Here is a 21,122-nt window from a genome sequence, read left to right as displayed (position 1 = left end):
GTCCTACATGCTGCCACCCACCGCTCCAGTTGCTCAATATTGGTTCCACTCTTTTCTTTAACTACCTCATCAACCGCAGCTACCATCATTTTCACCTTCTGTTTCTGTCTCTCATCCTCTCTCTTTACAAACACTTTCTGTGCCTCTCTTAACAATTCATCTAATGGCTTTTCACTCCACCCTTCTATTTGCTATATCTTTCTCTGTATGTCTGGCCATTCCTTTGTCACAAAAATATACTTTCAAAAGACCCTGTGCCACTGGGTTCTCAGGGTTCATTCCAGAATATTTCCACATTGAGTCTCTTAATCTTTGCAAGAAAGCTGAGGGAGTCTCATCTTTCTCCTGTCTAACTTCAAAGGCTTTAGTCAAATTCTGTGACTTCGGAACTGCCTCTTTTATTCCTTTTAGAATCAGGTCTTTCAATTCCCTCATTTCTTCTCTGTGCTCCGGATTTTGATTTTCCCACTGGGGTCTCTGAGGGGAAACTTCACCTCTCCCTGTCCAGCATCCCCATCTCCAATCGGATGTTCCCTGTCCCATATTTTAATGGCTGCTCCCCATATAAGTCCCCTTTCTTCCCCAGTAAATAATATATTCAAAATAGACATTAACTCAGCCCAGGTATACAGACTGGGCCCCAAAAATTGATCAATTTGTTCAGACAGCCCCACCGGATCCTCAACCAGGACCTTCATTTCTTTTTTTTTTAAATGTTCTGACCTCCCCACTGCTGAGGGGGACACTTACAAACCCAATCTCTTTGTCCCCTATTGGTACCTCCCGAAGGGGATAAGTCATTACATTCTTCCCCTTTTTCTTTTTTTTTAAAGAAATTTTGCAATATTTCTAGCTCCCCATAACTTCAGACACCAATTCATCAATTCATGCTTGACTAACTTTAAAGCCTGTTCCAAACTTGTAAATATATTTATATATTTACATTCATTTATTCAGTATTCAATATTCAAAATGTAAAATGCATACAGTTCTCAATTTTGAAATCCACTGTAATCACCCAGTTTTAGTCCCTTAATTTAAATCCAAAATTAGTTTTCTTAAGTAGTCCTGACCAATCATTGCTCAATTACAATACTATAGGTCGTGAAATAATCAGAGCTGCCTTAAAATTATTTGTCTATTCAAGTTTTTAAAAAAAAAACTTCCAATGCATGAACAATGGCCGAATCCAAGGTCACAGATATTAACCATAGGATCTTGTTTTTACTACAATCTAATGTTGAACTGAAACTTCAACTGTCCTCCATAAATCGCTTTCATGTAAAGATAAAAGAGATTAGTTAGAAACTGATAGTAAGGCAGTCATGACCTGTAAGAAGAACAGGAGTTATCATTCTTTTTTTTTCATAATCTCTATAGAATCCTTAACCTTAAAAGAAATCATGTTAAGTTTCCATAATAAAAATCAGATTCAAAACAGTCCCGGAACTCAAGCTCCAGGGAATAAAACGCAAACATTCAATCACCAACAAACAAATGTGCATTCAAACCAAATCACAAAGGGTTAAACTTTCGACCAGCTGTACAGCTCTCTTCATTCTCTCACTCATTGACAAATAAATTCAGATATTTACAAACCCAGTCTTTGTCCGACCTGAATTTTGGCCAAAAGAGGCGGGACGAAGAATGGATTCCTTAGTCCATATGAAGCAACAATATTTAATCATCTTTTTCCCCTGTACAAGTATTATTTTGCCAATTCCACAACATCCTCCCCAAAGAACTTTCTGGAGGTATGTTGTAAGGGACCCCGCCTCCAATTCCATTGCTTTTTCCTTCTTTTGTTTTCCCGGAGGCTTTTTCCTTACCCACAGCACAACCCATATTGAGTTCCTTCGTTAGTCCCTTATTAACTACTAAAACTCAATCCCGGCCACCAAGGCAATACTTAAAAGTCAGGTTTCTTACCTTGGTCTGTGCACAGAGTTGCCTGGCCCCTTTGTGCCGTATTGTCTATCGAGCTCCTATCACTGTCTGATTCAGATGTCTCTCTTGTGGGATTCGTACCAGTCGCCCAAGGGAGCAGACCAAACCAGGACACGAGACCGCTCCTCAATGGGGAACGGGACGCGTCTTCCCAGTGTCCAAGGCCAGCCACTCCCCCCGGTGATGGAAGAAAATCCCGGACAGCCCCCAATTGTGAGAAACAAAGCCCACTCACTTCAATAATTTCAGTCCGAGACAAGATCTGAATCAATAGTGTCATTTATTTTACACTTGCAAGTGGGTGTGATGTCCCGTGTCTAAGAGGCAGAAGACATACACACACTAAATTCAATTCATACATAACATTTATATGATTTGATGTCTATTGTTTTACACTGCTCCCTCCCCTGCTTACATCGTCCACTTCCCTAAGACCGGCCCCCATTACCCCTGTTTACCTCTTGCCTTATCCGGCCTTGTCTGTGATAAAATGCTTATTTCTGGTCTCACAAAGCTGTTTGACCTTATCCTGCTATAGGTCATTGTTAGGCATATTCTTTCTTCATCATTATCTACCCCCTTCATCTGTGCCTTTCCCGAGGCCGTTCTGATCCCTATGACCCTTTTAATTGGGGTTTGTTCCTGTGTTTTTGTAAAAGCGGGAAGCACATGTTTATACCTACTGTTTGTACAGGCGTATCTAGCTTAACTTCATCCCCTCACAACATCTTATCTACTTGCCCATAATGTCTACCTTCTGACATACAGTTTTAGCTAATACAAAAACAATTATATATTTCCTCCACATTGTTTCCATTCTTGTTGACTCAGCTCTTGGCTAAAACAATTACCCACTGGTGTGAGTTCACCTCCTTTGTAAAATGGAATTGCAGAAGTAACACTAATCCACCATATCCCACACTAGTAAGATATTTTATGTTTTGGTTGTTAGTAGGATAGATTAGTAGTTAGCTGAGCTTTTTTCCCCTCTTTTGTTGTGTTTTTATTTATTTTATATATATTTAATTGTATATTAGTGTTTATATTTGTTTGCATTACTTTGTAATTTTGTTTAAAGAAGTTTTAAAAAATCTCTTTTTTTCTTTCAATTAAAAAATACCAATTTTTTAAAAAAGCAAAACTTTAAAACGGCCAGATAAGTCGTTTCTGGGGCACGGATGGGAATTGCACCTTAGGACCCTGCGGTACTCCTGACAACTAAACTCCGCAGGAAACAATAAAAGAAAACAAAAAACTCCGGGTCTGGAAATCTGAAGCAAAAAAAACCAAATTGTTGGATAGCATCGGTAGAGATATGGAGAGCGCAGAGCCTTTTTTTCTGTGCTGTCGATAGAAGACCTGCTGGAGGCAGTTGTCTTGCCAGGGTTGGAGTGAAGATTGAGAGTACCCTCTTTGAAAGTAGTGTGCAGAGATAGTCTTACAGAGAGATTTTCTGGCACACCTACAAACACCAGACCACAATTAAGAATGGAAAAGTTAATTGGTAACTGCTACTTCTGTATCAAGTTGTGACTGGAATTTTGCAACTATTATGATCCTACCCAAGTTGCCAGTAGTTAATTCACAGAAGACATGAGGAAATTTGCCATCCTCAGAAGGGCCTATAATAGTCATAGAGATGTACAGCATGGAAACAGACCCTTTGATCCAACCTGTCCGTGCCGACTAGATATCCCAACACCATCTAGTCCCACCTGCCAGCACCCAGCCCATATCCCTCCAAACCCATATATTGTGTCTTTTACAATTTTGCATACCTGAATCAAATATCCCCACTCCCCTCCGTCTTCTCTGCTCCAAGGAAAATAAACCAAGCTTATCCAGTCTGTCCTTGTAAGGAAGGCTTTTCATCCCTGGCAACATCTTAGTATATGTCCCCTATACCATTTCCAATACAATCACATCCCTCATATAATGTGGATTCCAAACTGCACACAATACTCCAGCCATGGCCTAATGTTGTACATAGTTTGAGCATAAGTTCCCTGCTCTTAAACCCCATGCCTCCAGTAAAAGGCATTATCCCATCAGACCTTTCAACAACCTTATCTGTCCCACTATCTTAAGGGACAGACCAAGCTCCCCTGATATTCGATACTTCCCAGGGTTCTACCATTCATCATATCCAAGTGCATCACCTCAAACTTATGCAGAATGAATTTTATTTGCCACTGATCAGCCCATCTATATCATCCTATAACCACTGCACCGATTTCATCATGTGAACCTAATGAACCCACCGACATTCAAATCAAAATCAATTATTTATATCACAGACAGTAAGGCCCACAACACTGACCCCTGCAGAATGCCACTGGACACAGATTTCCAGTAACAAACATTCCCCTCAACAATCACCCTCTGCTTCCTAACTCTAAACCAATCCTGGATCCAACTTGCCAAATTTCTTTGGAATCTAGGTGCTCTTACCTTCACAATCAGTCTCTCAATTGGGACTTTATTGAAAGCTTTGCTAAATTCCAAATAGACTACATTAAAATCATAGTTTCCATCTACACACTTGGTCACCTCTGAAAAATTCAAATCTTATTGGTCAGAAAACCATGCTGACTGTTCTTGATTAATCTCCAACCCCCCCTTAAATGCAGATTAATTCTGTTCCTCCAAATTGCTTCCATAAATTTCCTCAGCACTGCAGTTAGACTGACTGGCCTATAGTTTTCTGGTTTATCTCTTGCTCCCTTCTTGAATAATGGTACCTATCACATTGGCCGTCCTCCAGTTCTCTAGCACCTCTCCTGTGACAAAAGAGGAATTGCACATTATCAGCATCCCTGCAGTTTGTGACTTCTTCCCTATTTACAGAAGTCTCAATTGTATCATGTTTTTCCAAAACTTGTTCTAATATTTCAAGTTGCTTGTGAAGGAAGTACTTATGAAGGAAAATACTAAGCCTGGAGTTTGGGCTGAGTAGTAGCACAATGTTATAAATGACAGACTCCAACTTCAGAATTTTGACCTAAATCTATACTTGTACCAAATCATGAAGTTGGAGCCAAATTCAGAGGGATATTACAATGACTAGCACAGTCAGTTCACTATACAAGTACATGCTGATTTAAAGCTTTTAGTTTCACTTTCAAACGCAACTAACTTAATCACAGTTATATAATAAAATGTCCGATATTATACCATAATGCAATGACATGCCACTATATTAAGTATCCAGTTGATAACTGATTAGTACCAATGAGCTCCTGTATACCCCATTTCCAATTTAAAGTTATATCATAGTGAAAGAATATTACAGATATGCATACTTTCTGTGAATTGTTCTTAATTGATGCTGGGGAGCCTAGGTTTAGGGTCTTTCACACAAGAGGACAAGAGATATGGGTCTTGAACAAAACTTTTCCAGTCTAATTTTCTCTGTTGGACAACCTGAAATTATGGTATGGAATGAAGACAAATATCTAGACATCAAAATGTTTCACCTTTTATTTACAAAGCTTTTTAAAATACATGATGCTATTATATTTCCATGTGCAAACAAGTTTACAAATAAAATTTAAATGTGGGATTACAAGTACATAATAGCTTTTTCATACATTTTAGTATTTTTCAATTATCACACACCAATTCCCTTGATCATAATAACTCTTTATGATTCTCATATTAGGTATACTATGACATAGGTTTTCTAATTCACCAGCAGAAAAAACATGATAGTAACGATGGAAAACTGTAATGTCTTTGGTCCCACGAGGGGGCAATGATGAGACACTATCCATTTTAACTCCAGCCTTCAAATGCCAAGGAACAAGTAGATCTTGTGACTCAAAAGAGGTTCTATTCATGTGAACAGGCAGCTTTGCACTGTCTTTTTCATTCATTTTGTCTTTACTATTATCTTTCAACTGATTGAAATGAGCTAAATCGACTTGATTCACATCTTGATCTTCGTTCACTATTGGCATTGTCGTGTACTTTTCTTGTGTTTTGGTTGTTCTTTTTCTTTCTGTGAGGTATTTAGATTTTATATTGTCACGTTCCTGTTCCATAGCCCAAACATAAATAAGTCCCTTGCCTCCTGGTCGTAGAAGTCTTACAATCTCTTTGATGGCTGTCAGCCGCCTAGCCTACAATAAAAAAAACATGAACAAGATCTAACACAAAACACAGCAAGACATTATACATTCTGCAGTTACAAATTCACAATAAAATAAGCATAGGGTGTAGGTTTGCTCGCTGAGCTGTAGGTTTGATATCCAGATGTTTCATTACCTGGCTCGGTAACATCATTAGTGGTGACCTCCAAGTGAAGCGAAGCTGTTGTCTCCTGCTTTCTATTTATGTGTTTGTCCTGGATGAGGTTCTGGGGGTTTGTGGTGATGTCATTTCCTGTTCGTTTTCTGAGGGGTTGATAGATCTAGATATCATCTGTGTGTTTGTTTATGATATTGTAGTTGGAGTGCCCGGCCTCTAGGAATTCTCTGGCATGTCTTTGCTTAGCCTGTCCCAGTCGAAATGGTGGCTTTTTTCCTCCATGTGTAGGGCTATGAGGGAGAGGGGGTCATGTCTTTTTGTGGCTAACTTCCTTCCTATTTGTCCTATGTAGTGTTTGTGGCAGTCCTTGCATGGACTTTTGTAGACGACGTTGGTTTTGTCCATGGGTTGTTCTGGGTCTTTTAAGTTTGTTAGTTTTTGTTTGAGAGTGTTGATGGGTTTGTGTGCTACTAGGATTCTGAGGGGTCTTAGTAGCCTGGCTGTTATTTCTGAAATTTTTTTGATGTATGGTAAGGTGGTTAGGGTTTCTGGTTGTGTTTGGTCTGCTTGTCGTGGTTTGTCAACAAGTTTCAGAAATGACAGCCAGGCTACTAAGCCCCCTCGGAATCCTAGTAGCACACAAACCCACCAATACTCTCAAACAAAAACTAACAAACTTAAAAGACCCAGTATAACCCAACGTCGTCTACAAAATTCCATGCAAGGACTGCCACAAACAGGAAGGAAGTTAGCCACCAGGATACATGAACACTAGCTAGCCACAAAAAAAAAGACCCTCTCTCCCTCGTAGCCCTACACACGGAGAAAAAAACACACCAATTCGACTGGGACAACACATCTATCCTGGGACAGGCTAAGACATGCCAGAGAATTCCTAGAGCCTGGCACTCCGAAACGCAACACCATGAACAAACACATAGATCTAGATACCATCTATCAACCCCTCAGAAAACGAACAGGAAATGACATCACCACAAACCCCAGGAACCCCATCCAGGACAAACATACAAATAGAAAGCAGGAGACAACAGCTTCGCTTCACTTGGAGGTCGCCACTAATGATATTACCTAGCCAGGTAATGAAACGTCTGGATATCAAACCTACAGCTCAGCGCACAAACCTACACCCTAAACCTCAACCTGAGCTATAAACCTTCACAAACTTTGCAAAATAAGCATCATTTCATGAAGATCCCCCATTCAAGTTGCATAATGTCACTCATCAGAAAAAAGTTTGACAGCTGTTAGTAATGAGAGTTCCAGTCCCACATCTAGGACCTCCTATCCATGGAAGGTACATCTGTAATGAGTCCAAGTACATTGACTATCAGACTGTAATTATTTTCATTTAGCCTGACAACAAACAGCAAGAACATGAATTATCCTGCACAAGGCAATGGCAAACCATGAAAGAACTCTGTGCATAAGTATGGATCAATCAATAGAAGTCCACATTTAAGAGTGTGTTGCTGGAAAAGCACAACAGATCAGTCAGCATCAGAGGAGCAGGAGAATCAAAGTTTAGGGCCAGAGCCCTTCATCTGGCCCAAAATGTTGATTCTCCTGCTCCTCAGATGCTACCTGACCTGCTGTGCTTTTCCAGCACCACACTCTCGACTCTGATCTCCAGCATCTGCAGTACTCACTTTCTCCCGATAGAAGAAGTCCACAGTCCAAGAGCAGACAGGAATAAGGAATCTTATAAAACATTAATATTTAAAAATATTCCCTTTAAAGTGATATAAATGTCCTGAGTGTGGTAGTGGTGAGATCATGCTAATTGTGTGTGGTTATCGTCAGTGAGAATGTGGTTATCATGGGGGAAAACAGCTCAAGAAAACCTTCAGAAAAATCGAGTGCCAGTTTTCATAAGCGATCTAAGAGGTAGCAGATAACTTTTCTGAGCACAGAGACCCACAGAGAGAAAGGGAATTAGCAACAAATTCATTGTAAAACAGAGAAGCCACCAAACGGAATGCCAATGAGATCTCATTCACTGTTCAAAGAACTGAGATTTTGAGAGTGAAAGAGAAATGAGTCACTGGAAGATGCCGTTCTGCTAGAAGCTGGTTTGGGGATACTCAGATGACTGAGTGAAACAACCTCTGAAAGACACTGAATATTTGCCCCAGAGAAGGAGCCTTGCTGAAAGCAAGGAGTCATGTGAAATTGCAGGCTTATATCTGCCGGAAGCATAGTTTAATGTATAAAGGGGCTCTTGGTGCTATGGTAGTTAATGAAGAAAGCTTTCTGTAGTTTGATACATTACTTGTCTTATGTAATTTTAGTCCACATTGATTTAAATTATTTGTTACAATAAAATCATAAAAAATGAAATCTCGTCATACAAATCTTTCAGTTGTGAGGTACGTATATATTTGAAGAGATTAGTTTTCAAGATAGGGGCATACTAATATCACTTCTGTGCAGAGTTTAAAAAAAAACAAATTTAGCAAGTCCTTTCCAAAACAATGACCAAAACCAGCGTCAAAGAACTGATGACTGCAAAACCACTGGAACATACCTTAAGAAATAACAACAGGAGAAGGCAATTCAGCCCCTCGAGACTGAACTGCTATTGAATGCAATCATAGCTGATCTCATCTTGGCCTCAACTCCACATTCCTGCCAGCTCCCCATAATCATTTAACCTATTACTCATTAAAAATTTGTTGATCGCTTCAACAAATTTATTCAGTGTCTTGGCGTCTATCACTCTGGGGTAGTGAATCACACAGATTCACAACCTTTCGAGAGAAGAGAAGCAATTCCTCCTCATCTCAGTTTCATCTGTCATGCCTTAGCCTAATATTATGACCTCTTGTTCTGCATTACCCCAGAAGGGAAACATCTGCTCAATGACAATTTTGTCAGTCCCCTTTAGCATCTTATATATCTCAATTACATTTCCTCTCATCTTGCTAAAAACTCAAGAGAGTACAGATCAGAACTGCTCAATCTCACCTCACAAAACAATCCTTTCATCCATGACATTAATCTAGTGAACCTTTTCCAAGGCAATCACATCTTTCCTCTACCAAAGGGATCTAAGCTGTACTTCAGATGCAGTATCAACAATGCCTTGCAAAATTGCAATTTCCACTTCCCTGAATTTATACCCCATTCCTTTAGTAATAAGGACAAAGTTAAATTTGTTGTCCTTATTACCTGCTGGACCTGCATACTAGCTTGCTGTGACACATACACGAGGTCACCCAGAACCTTCTGCACCAAAGCATTTTAAAGTTTCTTTGCATTTAGATAGTAAGTTGCCTTTTTATTCTTCCAACAAAAATGGATAACCTCTCAATTATCCACATTAAACTCTGTCTGCCAAATCTTGGCCCATTCACTTAACTTATCTGTATTCATCTGTAAGTTTCTTATTCGTTCATTACAACTTATTTTCTTACCTGCTTTTAGTATCATCTGCAAATTTAGCTATAGCATATTCTGTCCCAGAATTCAAATCACTAACATAAATGGTAAATTGTTGGGGCCCTGAGGGCTGAACCCTGTGCCATTTCACTAGTTACAGCTTGCCAACCAGACAAAGACGCATTTATCTCAACTCACTGCTTTCTGTTGGTTAGTCAATCCGTTAAACTCCTTGAAATGGATGGAACACTGCAAATGCAAACAGAGCTTCCAATCTCAGGAAGCATTGGGGCAGCTTAAGAGTTCCATATGAGGTGAAGTTAAAAAATCACACAACACCAGGTTATAATCCAAGAGGTTTATCTGGAAGCACTAGCTTTCGGAGTACTGCTTCTTCATCAAGTAGCTGTGGAGCAGGCCCATAAGACACACAATTTATTATAAAAATTAGCCTGTTGGACAATAATCTGTTGTTGTGTGATTTTTAAGTTTGTTCACTCCAGTCCAACACCAGCTCCTCCACACCATATGAGATGAACTTTGAAATTTAAGTAGGGAAAAATGGAAAAGAAACTGTACAATGATAGGTTGTAAGCAGCACACATTTCTGCAAGAGTTTTAGGAATTACCGTTATAAAAAATAAAATTCTTGAGCAGTAATTGTTATTTTTACATCATGACTAATTTCACACAATTATAGTAGCTACACAGCCAAGTAATCTTACTGTGAAAACTTATTGTACTTCAAATTCAAGTGGAACATTTATATATCAAACATTTGCTGGTTCACAGAGACAACACGAAAGAAAACATGGAATAGGTTAGGATTCGGAATAAATTCCCAAAGAAAGGTTTAAATTTACCTCTGTTGAAAAGTGATGCACAACAGCTATAGATATACAGGCATCACAAACACCACTGCGCATGGGCATAAGCAAGCCGTCACAGATGAAGACCTCAAAATTTCTCTCTCTGCAAATATGAGCCAGACTTTTGCTGTGATCACAACCCACCTGTTAAATGAGAACATAAGAAATTGCTGAAACTGAACTTTCTAAAAATATGAATTTTGCAAGCACATTGTTAATACTTCACTACAAGTTTGAAAAACTGCTATTCATTTTCTATACAAGTGTGCATTTCATCCCACTCAAAGTATTGAGTTCTGATGAAAGGAGACTAACCAGAAACACTTAAATGTCTTATTTTCCACAGCTGTTACCAGTTATGCTGAGGATTACAATGGATTCCAACTGAAGTTCAAACCCACCTATGATAACAGGTATTTTGGAGACATACGATACTCCTTAAACAGCTGCCCCCACCACATCCTGAAATCATCACAGTATCATACACTGTTGCAGGCACACCCTCTCCTTCTCTCTCCATCACCATTACCTCATACGACTTTCCTGAATTCTCATTCCATTTCATCTCATGCAACATTTTAAAAAAGTTTTTCTCTTCCTCTCATGTTAAGATATGCAAACTTGCAAAAACAAGGGTACTGATGTCAGGCTGTAGTTTTCAGGATGACCACTGACCTCATCCCTGCTGGAGATCTCCCCTCCATAATATCCCACCCAACAAACCCTCAACCACACACAGCATGATTCTACTTTCCAAAATCCAAACATGACTACTCTTGGTATCTCTGTTACCCACATGTCCAATCTCTCCTCATTTATAGAGTCAGAGAGTCGTAGAGATGTACAGCATGGAAACAGACCCTTCGGTCCAACCTGTCCATGCCGACCAGATATCCCAACCCAATCCAGTCCCGCCTGCCAGCACCCGGCCCATATCCCTCTAAACCTTCTTATTCATATACCCATCCAAATGCCTCTTAAATACTGCAATTGTACCAGCCTCCGCCAAATCCTCTGGCAGCACATTCCATACATGTACCACCCTCTGTGTTAAAGCGTTGCCCCGTAGGTCTCTTCTGTCTTTCCCCTCTCACCCTAAACCTATGCCCTCTAGTTCTGGACTCCCCCACCCCAGGGAAAAGACTTTGCCGATTTATCCTATCCATGCCCCTCATAATTTTGCAAACCTCTATAAGGTCACCCCTCAGCCTTCGACACTCCAGGGAAAACAGCACAGCCTGTTCAGCCTCTTCCTGTAGCTCAGATCTTCCAACCCTGGCAACATCCTTGCAAATCTTTTCTGAACCCTTTCAAGTTTCACAACAGCTTTCCGACAGGAAGGAGAACAGACTTGCATGCAATACTCCAACAGTAGCCTAACCAATGTCCTATACAGCGCAACATGACCCCCCAACTCCTGTACTCAATTCTCTGACCAATAAAAGGAAAGCATACCAAATGCCTTCTTCACTATCCTATCTACCTGTGACTCCACTTTCAAGGAGCTATGAACCTGCACTCCAAGGTCTCTTTGTTCAGCAACACTCCCTAGGACCTTACCATCAAGTGTATAAGTCCTGCTAAGATTTGCTTTCCCAAAATGCAGCACCTCCATTTATCTGAATTAAACTCCATCTGCCACTTCTCAGCCCATTGGCCCATCAGGTCCAGATCCTGTGGTAATCTGAGGTAACCCACTTCGCTGTCCACTACACCTCCCATTTTGGACTCATCTGCAAACTTACTAACTGTACCTCTTATACTGGCATCCAAATTATTTATGTAAATGACAAAAAGTAGAGGACCCAGCACCGATCCTTGTGGCACTCCACTGGTCACAGGCCTCCAGTCTGAAAAACAACCCTCCACCACCACCTTCTACCTTTGAGCCAGTTCGGTATCCAAATGGCTAGTTCTCCCTGTATTCCATGAGATCTAACCTTGCTAATCAGTCTCTCATGGAGAACCTTGTCCAATGTCTTACTGAAGTCCATATAGATCACATCTACCGCTCTGCCCTCCTCAATCTTCTTTGTTACTTCTTCAAAAAACTCAATCAAGTTTGTGAGACATGATTTCTCACGCACAAAGACGTGTTAACTATCCCTAATCAGTCCCTGCCTTTCCAAATACATGTTCATCCTGTCCTTCAGGATTCCCTTCAACAACTTGCCCACCACCGAGGTCAGACTCACCGGTCTACAGTGGCACCACGTTTGCTAACCTCCAGTCTTCCGGCACCTCACCTGTGACTATCGATGATATACATATCTCAGCAAGAGGCCCAGCAATCACTTCTCTAGCTTCCCACAGAGTTCTCGGGTACACCTGATCAGGTCCTGGGGATTTATTCACCTTTAACCATTTCAAGACATCCAGCACTTCCTCCTCTGTAATCTGGACATTTTGCAAGATGTCACCATCTATTTCCCTACATACTATATCTTCCATATCCCTTTCCACAGTAAATAGTGATGCAAAATATTCATTTAGTATCTCCTCCATTTTCTGTGGCTCCACACAAAGGCTGCCTCACTGATCTTTGAGGGGGCCCTATTATCTCCCTAGTTACCCTTTTGTCCTTAATATATTTGTAAAAACCCTTTGGATTCTCCTTTATTCTATTTGCCAAAGCTATCTCATGTCCCCGTTTTGCCCTCCTGATTTCCCTCTGAAGTATACTCCTACTGTCTTTATACTCTAAGGATTCACTCGGTATATCCTGTCTGTACCTGACATATGCTTCCTTGTTGTTCTTAACCAAACCCTCAATTTCTTTAGTCATCCAGCATTCCCTATACCTACCAGCCTTCCCTTTCACCCTGACAGGAATATACTTTCTCCGGATCCTTGTTCTCTCATTGCTGAAGGCTTCCCATTTTCCAGCCGTCCCTTTACCTGCGAACATCTGCCTCCTATCAGCTTTCAAAAGTTCTTGCCTAATGCCATCAAAACTGGCCTTTCTCCAATTTAGATATTCAACTTTTAGATCTGGTCTATCCTTTTCCATCACTATTTTAAAACAAATAGATTTATGGTCACTGGCCCCAAAGTGCTCTCCCACTGACACCTCAGTCACCTGCCCTGTCTGATTTCCCAAGAGTAGGTCAAGTTTTGCACCTTCTCTAGTAGGTACATCCACATACTGGATCAGGAAATTGTCTTGTACACACGTAAGAAATTCCTCTCCATCTAAACCTTTAACACTATGGCAGTCCCAGTCGATGTTTGGAAAGTTAAAATCCCCTACCATAACTACCCTATTATTCTTACAGATAGCTGTGATCTCCTTACAAGTTTGTTTCTCAATTTCCCTCTGACTATTGGGGGGTCTATAATACAATTCCAATAAGGTGATCATCCCTTTCTTATTTCTCAGTTCCACTCAAATAACTTCCCTGGATGTATTTCTGGGAATATCCTCCCTCAGCACAGCTGTAATGCTATCCCTTATCAAAAATGCAACTCCCCCCTCCTCTCTTGCCCCTCTTTCTATCCTTCCTGTAGCATTTGTATCCTGGAACATTAAGCTGCCAGTCCTGCCCATCCCTGAGCCATGTTTCCGTAATTGCTATGATATCCCAGTCCCATGTTCCGAACCACGCCCTGAGTTCATCTGCCTTCCCTGTTAGGCCCCTTGCATTGAAATAAATGCAGTTTAATTTATTAGTCTTACCTTGTCCCTGCCTGCCCTGACTGTTTGACTCACTTCTGTTCTCAGCTGTACCCGTCTCAGATTGATCTCTTTCCTCACTATCTCCCCGGGTCCCACCCACCACCCCCACCTTACTAGTTTAAATCCTCCCAAGCAGTTCTAGCAAATTTCCCTGCCAACATATTAGTCCCCTTCCAATTTAGGTGCAATCTGTCCTTCTTGTACAGGTCACTTCTACCCCAAAAAAGAGATTCCAATGATCCAAAAATCTGAATCCTTCTCCCATACACCAGCTCCTCAGCCAGGCATTCATCTGCTCTATCCTCCTATTCCTGCCCTCACTAGCTCGTAGCACTGGGAGTAATCCAGATATTACTACCCTTGAGGGCTTCCTTTTTAAATTTCTGCCTAACTTTCTGTAATCTTCTTTCAGAATCTCAACTTTTTCCCTAACAATCTCATTGGTTCCAATGTGGCCAATGACCTCTTGCTGGCCCCTCTCCCACGTGAGAACTTTCTGCAACCTCTCGGAGACATCCTTGATCCTGGCACCAAGGAAACAACACACCATTCTGCTGGCCACAGAAACGTCTGTCTGTACCTCTGACTACAGAATCCCCTAACACAATTGATCTCTTGGAAGCCGACGTACCCCTCGTTGCATTAGAGCCAGTCTCAATACCAGAAACTTGGCTGTTGGTGGTACGTTCCCCCGAGAATCCATTACCCACCACATTTACCAAAACAGCATACCTGTTTGAAATGGGTATATCCACAAAAGACTCCTGCACTAGCTGCCTACCTCTCTTGCCCTTCCTGGAGTTAACCCATCTATGTGACTGTATGTGAGACTTCCCCCCCCTTCCTATAACTGCCATCCATCACATACTGTTACTGTTCCAAATACCTCATCACGTCTCTCTGTATCTCCAACCAATCCACTCGATCTGATAAGATTCGCATCCAACAGCATTTATGGCAGATATAATCCACAGTGACCCTTAAACTCTCTTTAAACTCCCACATCTGACAAGAAGTACATATCACTGCAAAGGCTATTTTTGCTCCTTCACAATCTACAGACCCAGATAATAACACTGTCTTATTCCTCTACAAATACTGCCCCAGGTTAAATTAATAGTTATGGCTTATATTTTAAGTTTAATCAAGAGACTTATCTCCAACAACATATAATTAAGAAAGAATCCACTATACTCATTACTGCAGCCTTTCTCTTGGACAGACTTAAAACAACAATTATCTTAGCTGATTCTGTGTTGTGAACTTCGCCCAAACCTGTTCCTCCAAGATTAGTTGCGAATTTCACTGTTTGTTAATTTTCCCCAGATGCACTCCAATGTCCAGTGATATACGAATTCAAACAGCAAAGGTGGTAACTGTGCAGGTTCTCTCTCCTGCACTGTCCTCACCATGTGCTTCCTTCGTCTGCTCTTCTCCTTTTTAAACTGCTGCTGTTTTGACTTCTTTTTTCCAAAGTTCTAAAACAATGCAACAGCATATAAAACAGTAATTGCTGCTCCTGGAATTCGAGGAAATCACCTCCAAGACCTAAAAAAAAAGGAACAGCTCTTACAGCCGAAAATTTTTCCCATCCTCCATCTTGGATTACCCAGAATCCTTTACATTCATGTCTTCTGATACTTTAGGTTAATTCCATAAGATTCAGTTTTCTGGGCCTGGCCACCTCCTCTCCATATCCATTACCTATCAGGAGAGTCTGATGGCTCTCCATTTCATGAAAAGAAGCCTGCAGAGTCTCCAGCTATCACCATCTTCCTCCTAGCTGAGCTCATTTTCACTTTGAACAACTTCTCCTTTAGATCATCTCACTTTCTCCAAGTCAAAAGGTGAGGGTATGGGCAACTGCATGGCTCCTAACTATGCTTCTCTCTTTAAATAGGATACGGAATATTCCTTATTCCAGTCCTACGCAGGGCTCCAAACCACAACTCTTTCTCCAATACATCAGTAATACCATTGGTGTTGGTTCCTGCTCTCATCTTCCAATTTCCATTCTTCTCTCACCTTTACATGGTCCTCTATGACTCTTCTCCCTCTCTTTCTTCTCGACTTCTGTGTTTCCATTTTTGAGGATAATCTATCTACCAATATTCAAACTCACTGACTGCTATGGTTATTTTAAATGCAGCTCCTCATACCCTGCTCCTGCAACAATTCCATTCCATTCATCCGTTTTTCTGTCTCCATTGCATGTTTTGACGATACTACTTTCCACCAGGCTGTCTTTAATAGGACCTCCTTTTACCTGAATTGAATAATCCCCACTTTATGCTTGACAGGACTGTCAGCTGTACCCGACCCACCTACTGCACTTCAGCCCTCACCCCCTCTCCTCCCTCCCAGAACAGTGATAGAGTAAGGACAAAAGGAATCCTAAGAACAAAAGCAGACTGGGTGAGAACACCTCCATTCTGTCTGTAGGAATGATCACAGCCTTCCAGTTGCTTGCCATTTCAAAACAAAAACAACTTTGCTCCCTTGCTAAGATTTCTGTCCTGGGTCTGGAATATTCCAATAAAACACAACACAAGCTCTCAGAACAACACCTCATTTTTCGCTGAAGCACTTTACAGCCTCATGACTCAATACTGAATTCCACAATTTCAAAGCCTGACTGCATGACATAGAATCATAGAGATGTACAGCATGGAAACAGCCTCTACGGTCCAACCAGTCCGTGCCGACCAGATGCCCTCCATTTTTATTACATTCTCATCCAACCTCCTTCCCCACTGGCTATATTTTATTTTGTTTGCTTTGCTCACAGCAGATGAGACCCATTTTCTCCCTTTCACAGGCTAATTTACACCCATTTTTCATACCTATTTCGCTTTTGCTATATTAGCAACCTTTTGTCTCTTACAATGGGTCTCCACACCATCTGTTCCCCTCGCCCCTCCTCCACATCGGTCAAAAATATAAAACCTAACATTTTCCAACACATTCTGTTCCAAAGAAGTGTCATGCTAGATTCAAAATATTAACTTTATTTCCCTCTCCACAGATGTTGCCAGACTTGCTGAGTTTCTTCAGCACTTTCTGATTTTGCTTCTTGGTTCTAGAATCCACAGTATTTAGCTTTTATCTGTTGGGTATTTCTGTATTTTCTATTTTATTTCAGGTCATCAGCATCAAGAGAACTTTGCATTTACATTTTTCAAGCAGTCAGATATTCATATCGAAGATTCTCAGAATATTAAGCACATAAATAATATCTTGCACATTTATGATACAAAGAAAATGCATTTAATATTGTGGCAATTCAGATTTATTACCTTCTCTCTTTAATAAACTCAAAAGTGGAGATGTTTGCTAATGACTGCACAATGTTTAGCAACATTCACAATTCCTCACATACTAAATCAGTCCACGTACATGTCCACATGCAGCAAGACTTGGAGCACATTTGGTCTTGGGCTAATAAGTGACAAGTGACATTCACAGCACACAAGTATCAAGCAATGACTATCTCCAACAAGACATAATTAACCATCTCCCTTTGACATTCAATGCATTGCCACTGCGGAATTCCCAAGGATCAATATCCAATATTACTATTAAACAGAAACTAAAACATAGCTGCAAAAGCAGATATGTGGCTGAGAATGATAAGGCAACTGACTCACCTCCTGACTCTCTAAAGTCTGCTCACCACTTAATAGGCACAGGTCATGGTGTGATTGAATATCCTTCATTTTCAAAGATATGAACACAGAGAATATAGGAATACAGGAACAAGAGTAGGCCATTCAGCCCATCAAGCCTGTTACACCATTTAATATCTTAGCTGATTGAACACTTAAATTTTTCACACACATTATCCCCATAACTGATAATTAGAAATCTGTCAATCTCTACCTTAAACATAAGACCAAGCTTTCAGAGCCTTCTTGGATAGAGAACTCCAAAGACTCACAACCCTCTGTGTGGGGGAAAAAAATAATTTCAGTCCTGAATAGCATTCGCCTTAATTTTAAATTGTGTTCTAGTTTTAGAAGAGTCACAGCACTCCATCCACTCCACCCAGGAATTCCTAAAAATCATCAAAAACATCAAAATAGAGGAAGACGAAACAACGATCTCATTCGACGTAACAGCACTGTTCACCTCCATCAACATCGACCTGGCAAAGGAAACACTCACCAACTTTTAGAACAGACCATCACACACACACCAACCACCATCAATCACATTACCAACGAAAACATCATGAAGCTAGTGGACCTGTGCCTCACCACCCACTTCACTTTCAACAACATAGTCTACAAACAAACCAACGGCACACCCATGGGATCTCCGCTATCAGGATTCATAGCAGAAGCGGTAATGTAAAGGCTAGAATAAACAGCCCTAATAACCATCAACCCAAAAATCTGGGTTCGCTATGTAGATGACACCTTTGTCATCACAAAACGAAACAAGATAGAACAGACATTTAACATCATCAACAACACCCTCACAGGCATAAAGTTCACCAAGGAGGAAGAAACTGACAACAAACTCGCACTTCTGGACGTCACAGTAGAAAGAAAGGACAAGGGAGAATTACAAACCTGCATATACAGAAAACCGACAAACACTGACCAAATGTCTGGATATCAAACCTACAGCTCAGCGAGCAAACCTACACCATAAACATACATTCCACCTACCAAAGTGAATAACCTCTCATTTTCCACACTATATTCCATCCACTATGCTCTTGCCCACTCACTAAGTCTGTCTAAAACATTCCTGAAGCTGCTAGAAAGCTCCCTCATAGCATTTCCACTTAGCTTTGTATCATGCGAAATTGAAAATGTTACATTTGGTGCTCACATCCAAATCACTGAGATATCCTGTGAACAGGTGGGGCTTAAATATTGATCCTGTGGTACCCCACTATTCACAGTTTCCTAACCTGAGAACGATCCCTTTATTCCTGCTTTGTTTTCTGCCTTTTACCTAATCCTTAATCCCATCATTACCTCCTATCACATCTGTTTTACTTTTATTAACCATCATCACGGAGGGCACCTGGTCAAAACCCTTCTGAAAATCCAAGACTACCCTTTAAAAATTTCATTCATTACATGCTCTAAAGACTTCACAACTTTATCAAACTCAATTTCCCATTCACAAATCTGTGCTATGTCTTATCAGATCATTATTATCCAAGCTTCCATTCATCACATCCATTATAATAGGTTCGAGCCTATGCCATATGACTAACATAAGGCTGACAGGTCTATAATTCCCCAATTTATCTCTGGCTTCCTTCTTAAATATCCAGATGACATTTGCTAGCTTCCAATATGCAAGAATGGTTCTTCTCAGGAATTCACTATATGGCTCCTAAACTGGACTGGAGGCTCAATTATCAAACTTGTTTTAAATTAAATTTCTCTCTACTCTAAATTAGGTAGTTATTTGAAACAGTCCAAGAAATGAATTCTTTAATTTCAAAAATGAATGTAATAAAAATGGGAGATGCAGGATAGAAGATGAGTCAATAACTCTCATTATTTCATAATCGATTGGGTCTTAAACTAAATAACAAGTACATTTGAAAGTTCGATAAACATAGCTCAGATTACTATTGACTTTGATGCACGTACACATTAAAAACCCTCAGCTCTGTGGCACATCTTATGGTAGCAGATAATGTAATTGACACACAGACAAAATAACCTACAACTTGTTTATTATTAAACTGCCAACCCTATCCTTACCAAAACCTGAGTTTTTTTGTGTGTTTAAAATACATGAGCCAATATCACCTCATTTCACCATATCAATAGAAGGGTCATATTCAAGATAGTGGTGCATTTTAATAATAATAAATGCAAGTCAAAAATTACTTTATGCAGTTATGTTGTGGTCATAAGATAAATGGAAGACAAGACAGAAGGATACACTAGAGAATGGATTGGATGGTGACAGAGGTGGACGCAAAAGACAGAATGGTAAATGAAGATCAACACAGAATGAAACCAGAAGATTTCCAGCACCAGGAATGCAGCCAAACCATTCCTATTGGAAGGTCTTTAAATTCATGGCTATAGCCTATAACATACTTCATAATGGAGCTATTGAGGAAATCTGAATAACCATTTCAAAAGGAATATCATGATTATTTTGGTTTCTTTTTAAAACAATCTAGGGAAATGGAGTGTGTCAGCATCAACATAGGGACCAAGGCTCTATCTTTCATCAGAAAATTTCTGAGTTTGAGTCCAAGGAATGGTTTGGAAATATTGGTTGTTAGAAGAGTTTATAATGATATACTGTGTCAGAAATGCCCAATCACCAAGAACAGCCCTTGTAAACAAAATTCCAAATGCTTAACTTTTCCTGTAAATAATCAACACTGTTTCAGTTAAGTAATCAATACAGTTTTTGCAACATTAATTGAAAAGTTCAAAAGTGAAATGCGTCCACATTGTATTTGAAGATTTAAAAAACATATTTACCACGAAAAGGTTCTTGTTCACACCTAGATATTTGCCATTTCCACAACCAACATCAGCCACAAAAGCTCCAGCTGGTAGTGCTTTCAGGAATTCAGTCACTTTAGGCCACGGGGTGTGCCTGGTACTGCTGAAGTGACCAGCAATCTCATCATAGACATCATGTACATATTTGTGCTCCAGCTTTGAGGCATCCCCATCACTACTTGGGACCAATGCGGGTGTATCCTTGCACTCCCAAGTACTCTGACTGTCACAGACTTCTGGGTAAGCTGCACACAAGAGTATAACAGCCTTGTTTTAAATAAACATATTTAAGATCTGAAATCAGAACTTAAAGAAAAATACACAGCAAAACATTTGTACCTTCCAGTAAAGAAAAACAAAGTTATTTCAAAGCAAAATTTGTATTGTTAACAACTAATGATTAAAAAGAATTTTCCCTTGAATTGACTATTTCATGATGTCCATTTCCAATCCTAATTCATCGACAATTGTGCAATCTTTTTCACA

General features: G+C 40.2%; 1 protein-coding gene across 1 annotated transcript in view; it reads right to left on the bottom strand.

The window, feature by feature from the left end:
* Positions 1-5,424: 5,424 nt before the first annotated feature.
* alkbh8 (alkB homolog 8, tRNA methyltransferase) overlaps positions 5,425-21,122 on the bottom strand; it is a 61,091-nt gene continuing 45,393 nt past the window's right edge. Inside the window, exons 9-11 of the mRNA XM_072577480.1 lie at positions 20,613-20,881; positions 10,458-10,607; positions 5,425-6,068 (exon numbers count right to left, since the gene is read on the bottom strand). Of these exons, the coding sequence (XP_072433581.1) occupies positions 5,541-6,068; positions 10,458-10,607; positions 20,613-20,881 (947 nt within the window). The 3' untranslated portion in view covers positions 5,425-5,540. The remainder of the gene's footprint in view (positions 6,069-10,457; positions 10,608-20,612; positions 20,882-21,122) is intronic.

Source organism: Chiloscyllium punctatum, chromosome 9, assembly GCF_047496795.1.
Source record: "Chiloscyllium punctatum isolate Juve2018m chromosome 9, sChiPun1.3, whole genome shotgun sequence".
NCBI lineage: Eukaryota > Metazoa > Chordata > Chondrichthyes > Orectolobiformes > Hemiscylliidae > Chiloscyllium > Chiloscyllium punctatum.
Note: the sequence above shows the minus strand (reverse complement) of the source record. Positions and strands in the feature narration are given on the sequence as shown.